At 36.8% G+C, this 8,778-nt stretch overlaps 1 protein-coding gene across 1 annotated transcript; it reads right to left on the bottom strand.

The window, feature by feature from the left end:
• Positions 1 to 580: 580 nt before the first annotated feature.
• On the bottom strand, positions 581 to 8,768 carry srfbp1 (serum response factor binding protein 1). Its single transcript, XM_052135395.1, has 3 exons — positions 8,632 to 8,768; positions 5,981 to 6,657; positions 581 to 3,727 (listed from the first exon to the last, which is right to left on the bottom strand). Exons 2-3 carry the CDS (start codon positions 6,635 to 6,637, stop codon positions 2,177 to 2,179), a joined length of 2,208 nt encoding a protein of 735 aa, XP_051991355.1. The 5' UTR covers positions 6,638 to 6,657; positions 8,632 to 8,768; the 3' UTR covers positions 581 to 2,176.
• Positions 8,769 to 8,778: the final 10 nt, after the last annotated feature.

Here is an 8,778-nt window from a genome sequence, read left to right as displayed (position 1 = left end):
AAAACGTTCGATGGAGGAATATGTCATTGCAATATGCTCATCCGCAAAAGGACGATAGATATGCGAGAAATGTAAGATTTTTTGCAAAACACTTTTTGTGGATAAAATATTTAATAAATATATGAATCCTTCATTATTAATTACTGTACCAGTTAAAGGCAATATCCACTCATTTTCTTCTTGTATTATATTCAATAAGAGGAAAAGACTGTCCACTTTCATGTATAAATTCAAGTCAAGATGCTACAAATAAAATTGGAGCAAACCACTCCTGTGTTCCTTACGGCATAAATTATGCATGCAGAGGGCACTTCGCAGGGAGGATATCCATGATAGCCAAACTGTAAGGTTCCAGCAAACACACAACGTTCCCCTAACCTTAGCGTATGGTTCCCGTTTGGTTATTTTTTGGGGGGGAACCAATTCTTAACGTTTGAAGAACGTTCTCTTTAAGTTCTTTATTTTATAACCACAAACTAACGTCCCCAGAACGTTGCAGGGTGTGCTTTTTTTTTTTTTTTTGTAGGATAACCAAAATAACTTATACAGAATGTTCTCGAATGGTTATTTTTAGGTCTTATATTTCTTTTATTATTATTATATTGTATTATTTTTCAAGAGAGGTTGATAGACAATAAAAAATGACAGTAGTGCAGTACAGCATAAAGTAATCACGGAATATGGGAATTGAACACATTAAAACGAACAGATGTGGAAAGCATACACTATATAATACATGCACAATCTGCGTCTAATTATTACATGCACGCGCATTTGGTATTATATATACCATGAGCAGGGCACATCTGTTTGCATTTTGCATTGTGATAAAAGGATCATGACATGTCTTTTTTAATTACTTTAAAATGTTTTTGGAGGTTCACTTATAATATTAGTAGTTTTTTTTTTTTTTTTTTACACAAAAACACTAAAATATTCGTAAAACATGATTATTTATGACCCTCTGTCAGAAACACTTAAGTTTTGGTGCTTCTTCTCTTTCAAGTCTTGACGGTAAATGCCCAATTGGCTCTCTGCTCTTGACTGACCTGCTCTCGCCTTGCCATTTAATGGCTCACCAATGCAGGGCGGGGTACAGAAGAGACAACAGAAAGTAAGCATCAGGCTTGTTTGAGATGCCAAACGCCTCAGCGACCTACGAGATTAAAGGCAGATTTTGTGTCATTCACGCTCATGCGCTTTGTTGCAAATAAAGTTGATGCAATTTAAATTATGTTGCTTTTAAAATAAAATGTATATGATGAACAAGTCACCCAATATATTTGATATTTTATTTCTCTCAAAAATTGTCTTTCCATCCATTTTTAGTTTAAGAATGACTGGTATTTTAGTTATTTTAGAAATATTGTAAGATAACAACCACAAATCCTTCACAGAGATCACCAGAGTGTTGGGAATATTCACACATAATTTATACACATAAAAACATTATATAAGAGTAAAAAATAAAAAAAAAATTAGAAGAGTGAATAAACATCACTGTTGTTTAAGCTAATGAGCATTATAATAAAAAATGTGATTACTAATGTCATGATTTTCTTTTTTCTGCATTAGAAACAAAGGCTGTTTCAAAAAGCAGTGGGGACAAAATTGACAAAGGAAAAAAGTGGTAGGAACACGTCCATCCCCAAATGACACCTATGGTGTACATTGCACAAGTTTGTACATTTATTACTTGAAACTGGGATAAAAGGACAACTTCCTGTACTGCAAAATAATAATGGCAAATAAACCCTATTTTCAAGCAAATGTTTATGATGATATTTGTATAAAAATTTCCCATTTGTGAAATCTTTTAAAGGTGTAATTATCAAACTGAAAACTAATGTGTGAAGTAAACTGTGTAACAAGTAGGAAAAAAACAACAACACTTTTATACAATACCCCCTTACAAATGAACAAGCAGTCCGATAAAATCAATGTATGAGACCAAACTGGAAATTATCATATTCTTTGAACATTCCTTCACTGTATAAATCAAAATAATAATTACATTTTAGCTCCATGTTTTAATACTAATTAACAGAATAAAGCTTAAATAACAGGACATATATATATATATATATATATATATATATATATATATATATATATATATAACAGACAGACATGTTTTAAAACATAAAGGTATCATATGAATTTGAGAAGGTCCTGCTTAATCGTCATCATCAAATTTGATCTTTTTTCCCTGGAATACTGTGATTTGTGCCTGCTGTTCTTTTCTCTTCCTGCTGGCCTCCCATGAGGGATGAAGTGCCTGCTGAGGTGGATTTGATATCTTGCCTGATGGGCCTCTGGGATTCTTCTTCTGATGGTGCTCAAACTGTGACTTTCCACTCCCTGCCCCTGAAGGTCCACCTTGCCTTTCTCCTGCATATTTAAATGTCTGTGTAATGGGTTTGAAATGACCTGTCCTTCTATCAACACCAGGGTCTGGGCCTTTGTTTCGAAATGCTTTCATCTTGCCCTCAGGACCTTTCCTCTGGTTCTGGAAACGAGGAGGTCTTGGATCATCATGGCGGAAGCCATACTTTGCGTTCTGAGAGGAGATGCTGGATTTGGACAAAGCGGAGCAAAAAACAGACTGTAATTTGCCTAGGTTTCTCTTGTGAGGTTTGCTGGTGGCCGCCTCTGGATTCTGCAATTTGTCAAGTTTTTGAGGCTCACCCTTTTTCTCCTCGACTTTCCATTGGCAACTTTTCTTTTTCTTGAATTTGCTCACTTTGCCGAGGAAGAAGTCATCGTCTTCGCTCTCTTCAGAATGAGATGACAGCCCACGGAAACGCTCTTCTGTGCTGTCGTCAAAATATTCCTTCTCCTCTTCATCTGATAAATCAAACTCGTCTTCATCCTTTTCTGTCTCAGGCTTTTTGGTCTCGGGTAGGTCCTGTTTCTTTTGTGACTTTATGGTGGTCTCCTTTTCTTTGTCTGATTTTACAATGCTCTTTGGTAGATTTGACTCTGTACTGGTCACTTTTGAAGACTTTTCAGGGTAACTTTGAACAATTGTAGAGGTGAGATCAGCACTCTGTGATTTAACTTTTGGATCTCTGGGTTTTTCCGAAGGTGTTGTGATGACCTCGGATGGTGACAACTTCACAGTCATAGTGTTTGCATCCTCTGTTGGCTCTTCAATGCCAGATTTGTGGATTTCAGTGGAAGGACTGTTCAATTTGTCCTCCCCCACTTCTTCCTCCTCATCTTCATTGCCATCATCATCTTCCTCCTGATCTTCCGCCTTCTCCTCATTATCACTCTCTTCTTCCTCGTCTTCATTATTTGACTGAACCAAGATCTGCCTGTCTTCCTTTTTCTGTTTGGCTTCAGCAGCCTTTACTCTTTCTTCTTCGATAGCTGCTTTGACCTTTTGGAGTTTTTTGACAAAGCAGGAATGTGTGGCTATACGTGCTATGGCTCTGTCCACTGGGTTCGCCTGAGGGTTCTGCATAACCTTTTCAAGCTCAGTGTTCTCCTGAAGTGCTGTCATGGTCACCTGATCTGGTTTAATGCTCCTTAAAGTCTGGATTTCTTTCATGATTACTGCCACCATCTCTTGGCTCTCCTTTAACTCAGATTCCTGACCTTTTTTCTTCTTCAGAGTAGCTACCTGCTGTGCCAGCTTACTGATGATCAGCACCCTCGTTTTCTTCACCTCCTTCCTCATCCTGACCACCTCTTTTGGGACACTTACCGTTTCTTCTGAATTCTGTATGAGCAGAGAAAAATTTTTCAGAATAATAATTATATAAAGATTTTTTTTTGTCTACTACAAATCAGTCAAAACTAGAAGTATGGGAGGAGTACTGAATAGGAAACATTTTGTGAATAAATATTTACTTCCCCTTATTTAGTTCTAAACCTGTATGACTTTATTTCTTATGTGGAACACAAAAGGAGAATTTTTAAATGGACATTTTGGTTCACATTTTCAATACAATGGCAGTTGAACTGACTTTGAGGCTTTAAAAGGATCCACGATTATAATAAAAGTAGTCCATGCAACTCATGCGTCACATTCCAAGACTTCTAAATGCATACGATAGGGTTTGATGAGAAACAACCCAAAATGTGAGTAATTTTTCAGTGAAAATTTGGACGTCCGTTGTGCATCATGAGTAAAGTATACTTCAGACAGACGTGAACGCTATGCGTCTGTGTACAGGACGAGTATTGCAAATTTCATCATCAGCAGAGTACTCGAGCACTGAACATGTGCGGACAGATTTTTTTAACCAGGCATACTCAATGTGCAGTATGCACTAATTAGTGGGACCACAAGGTGGCAACACTCACACATGAGCCATTTCGGTCACTAAGAAGTGCAAGAAGATGTGATTACTAGTAAACAACAGGAGACGACAGCAGTGACAACAGTAAAAATGCACATCAAGAGAGTATGTGTGAGGAGATCAGGAGACACCTGCATTTGTATAACTTGAGTCTGAAGGAATATAAAGACATCTTTATGGATCTTAACTCCAGAAGACAAATAGTCCTGTATCTCATAGCACGCATGCTCCAACTGCCTGTATATGCAAACATTCTCGTAAAAATCAGAGTTTATGGCTGCATCTAAAACCAGGAAAATTCTGCCTTCGGAGGCTGTGTATGAAGGCTGGAAGAGATCAAGACACGTCCGAATCCAATGATCACATCACATTTTATCTACTGTGATACCTTCGTCTGATCGATTTTTGAAGGCAGCATAGATGTATAGAATCCTGTGTGTGCAGATCCACAGCAGTTGAGCTGAAGAATTTTGTATTTTTTTTCCAATGTTGATTGCCAATTTGTGTATAAATGTAAGGGTTTTTTTTTTTTCTTCACTTTTTCCAACTTTTGATTTCATTTCTAGTGGGAAATCAGTATTGTAGTTATGAAATATACACTTGGTTATTGCCAAAATTCTCTTGAATTTGTTATAAATTATTATTTTTTGAAGCAGACGTGTTACCTTTAGTGGGCACCAGATAGTGATAATCAGTTGCTGTTATCCATTAACGATATGACGTTATGCTGCCTCAATATCCTGTCCGAAATCAGTTTCTGGAGGTACCTTCGTACGCAAACCCTGTCTGTGGAGTCACTGATTAATAGGACAGCGAGGCAACAAGACAGCTACATTTGGTTTCGGACCCAGCATACTTTGGGCTTTATTCACGGTAGCGCCAGATTACATTTTTTATTGGAATGATAGCAAGAGTGTGAAGGATGGACTCACAGTCTTTTTAATGTGATGTACTGTTGTTTAAAGTGTTTTGGATCAATCTGCTAACAAAACATTGAAAAAAGCATCTTTCCAAACCAAAAATCAATCGACAAAAAACTTAATTATGAATAAGGTCTATGAAAACCTCATCACCATGACATAATGCTGATTCCATTGATTAGATTTACAATAGTTTTGTGTAAACGTGTTCTAACTTTTTATTCTGCATTTGCATACCACATGAGAAAGAAATTCATATGGGTTTGGAATGACATGACTTTAAGCCCAAATCTTAAACAAACATGCATGACTTTGGACATAATACCTTGCTGGACATTATTCAAGGAATTTGTTGTTGTTTAAGTTAAAGGTATTTGGGAAGTTAAACTAACCTGTAAACACAACTTTTATAGCTATAAGACAATTCTACATGTCCCGCCACCTTTTGGAGAAATAGTCATTATATTTTAAGAGTTTAATTTCGCTTGGCCGCAGTGTAAAGAAAAGAAAAACCTAACAACTTTAAGGCCAAGACCCTGCTGAGCAATAGCATTGGCAACACACAAGCAATAAATGGCAACTACAGCTAGTGTCTGTTAACCAGCATCTGCCTTTTAGCAAATCAGCTAGAACTAATGGGTGACTTCATGTCAGGTACAGTTGCTACGATTCATGAGTCAAGCTATGATAAATAATAATAATAATAATTCACAAACACCACTTATTAACACCACTTCATTATACACTTACCTCAGTTGTTGAAATCTGTTCCTTCTGGCACAGATTCGTTTGTTCGTTTAACATCTCCAGACATGTCTTCTGGCTCACCAATGAGGAACCATCAGCTTCATCTTGCTGTTTATCTGTATTTTTCTCACTCTCCTCCTCTGTCAGTTTCTCTTCTCCTTCATCATCTGATTTCTCTGAACCAACATAATTATCATCATCACCACTGCCTTTTTGAGCCTGATCTTGCAGTGTGACATCTTCAGCATTGTTTTTTGCTTGTTTCTCGGCCTCTCTTGCATTTATTCTTTCCTCTTTGAAGGCTTTAATTGCATCTTTTATGCTCTGGATTCTCTTGCTGAACTGTGGGTGCGTTGCAATGCGGGCGATGGCTCGTTCAGACAGGCTGGCCTCTTTATTCTGGCACACCTTCTCGAAACTGATGTCCTTCTGTAGAGCGGCCTTGGTGACGCTGTCTGGTGCAATAACCTTCAGCTCACGGATCTCCTCCCGAAGTCTCGCTGCTCGTCTGCGGTGCCTCTCCAAGGCTGCCTCATTTCCTTTCTTTATCTCCAGGGACGAGATATGACGGATGAGTTTCCTGATAAGGAGCACCTTCACCCTTTTCACCTCCACCCTCATTTTTACCACCTCATTGCTGAGGTTCAGCATTGTAGGCATCTTAGTGTACTTTCTGAGGTCTGAAATGACAAAGGCAAAAGGTGTCATAAGCATACTAACTTAAGATGCACTAAGTAACTAAGACTTATTATGCAAAAGCAAATGTTTTTAGCATATTTCTGACCCAGGATTTATTTATTCTGCAAACAAATACATCTAATAAGAGGAGGTTTATCAAGATAAAGTGAGTAGAAAGTGAGTAGGTTATGTGATCTGAACAAGGAAGCCACCATGAGGGGGCTACTTTCATTGTGTAGAATAAAATAGTCAAGGCAAGTGGTTCTCAAATATTGCATCTGTTTTGATATAGACTTATCAAAGTGAGGAGAAACCATTCTCTAAATATTTTGTTGAGTCTACTCAAACTCTTTGATATTTGGGTGCAAATACACCTGTAAACCACTTTAAGTAGAAGTACCTAGAAATAAAAAAAAAGTGTGTTATAAATGTAAGGAATTAAATAGTACGCAATTAACTGTTCAGCTAATGACACGTAAATAATTTTGCACATTGCTGAGCCTTTGCAGTTCATGGTCATGGCATGCAAAGAAAAATGCAATATATGCTATATGGAAACTTGCCCCGTCAGCATGCACCATCACATGTACATATAATAAATATGTATGCTACAAAAAGATTGATTTACTTAAACATTGTCCCTTGTACTCAAGTGTTCCTTGTGTGTTTTAGGCTTGTTCAAACTTGTAAAATGTCATTATTGGGATTTTCATTGCACAATACTGCTGCATCACATATTTTATTCATTTTAGACTATTGGAGCCTTTATGTCAGTAACACTGAACAGACTAAGAACATTTTATAAATAAATTTTTTTTAAAGTATCGGCCGATCAATCGGCAGTGCTGGGTAGTAACAAATTACACGTAATCTGAATCATGTAATCAGATTACAAAATCAAGTACTGATAATTACTCATCAATTACTGATAAAATACTTATAATCAGATTAAAGTTACTTTATTATGGATTACATGTTAATCAGGAAAAGGCAATAAACTGTTCATAATTTATTGTACACGGAGACCTGATACTAGCCACTAGCCATAATTACACTGAAGATGGAGTGACAATCCACACATACATGTCAAACCAATTACATAAGTGTGGTAAAGTTAGTTAAATTTCGCTAATTGCTTACACAAATGTGCTTTTGCATCTTTGACAACTCTCTTTTGTGATGTTGATTCACAATTATAATTGGTCTGATGTGTTACCATGCCACTTTGATGCATTTGTAATGCCAAAATTGCCACAATAAGAACATTTTAAGTGCTTTTTTTTTATTTCACTCAGAAACAGACAAATAGCGAGTTAAACACACACACACACACACACACACACAAATAAATAATGTCAATTGTCATATTTTTATCCATTAAGTTTATTTAACGCATTAAAGCAACATTGTCAAAATGGTCAAGATTCCCCAATCAAATGAATGTGACATCAAACAAAAAATAATAAGGTTAGAAGTAATCCAAAAGCAATACAATTAGATTACTTTAAAATGTAATCCAAGCTATTATATAACTGACTACAATATTAGTTATGCAATTTGTAATCATTACCTGATTACAACTCAGAAACAATCAACCCAGCCCAGGTTATCGGTATCTGAAAAATCCACGTCGACCTCTAGTTCGGACCAAGTAAAAAAATGCATAATACGAGTATTGTGTGCAACACAACGCAATGCAATGTTGACAGATTCAGACCCATCCAAATTCGTCAAACCAACATTACTCTGTGAGTGACTCACATTAAACGAGTACAAATGGCAGTAACACTTTATTCAAATGCATGATAACGTTATGAATTTCACGTTCAGCACAAGCATGGCAGTGTGAACGCATGTGTTGGAGTAAGAGGATGTGGTTTATCTCAAACATAATGTTTAAAAAATATGCCAACGAATTTACTTGATTATTACTATGTAAGCATTAATATCTCCCACAGTTCAATGTTAGCACTTACCTTTAAAAAATAAACATCGAAATAAACCAAAAAGAGTTGACTGGTCAAGGCGCCGCCATGTTGCCTAGCTAACGTAACGTGCAAAATGCGACGTCCTGACGTCACGAGACGTCCAGTATAAAAATGGGAGGGCCTCGCGGGGTGTTA

The sequence above is a fragment of the Xyrauchen texanus genome, chromosome 10 (genome assembly GCF_025860055.1).
Source record: "Xyrauchen texanus isolate HMW12.3.18 chromosome 10, RBS_HiC_50CHRs, whole genome shotgun sequence".
In the NCBI taxonomy this organism is placed as follows: Eukaryota; Metazoa; Chordata; class Actinopteri; order Cypriniformes; family Catostomidae; genus Xyrauchen; species Xyrauchen texanus.
Note: the sequence above shows the minus strand (reverse complement) of the source record. Positions and strands in the feature narration are given on the sequence as shown.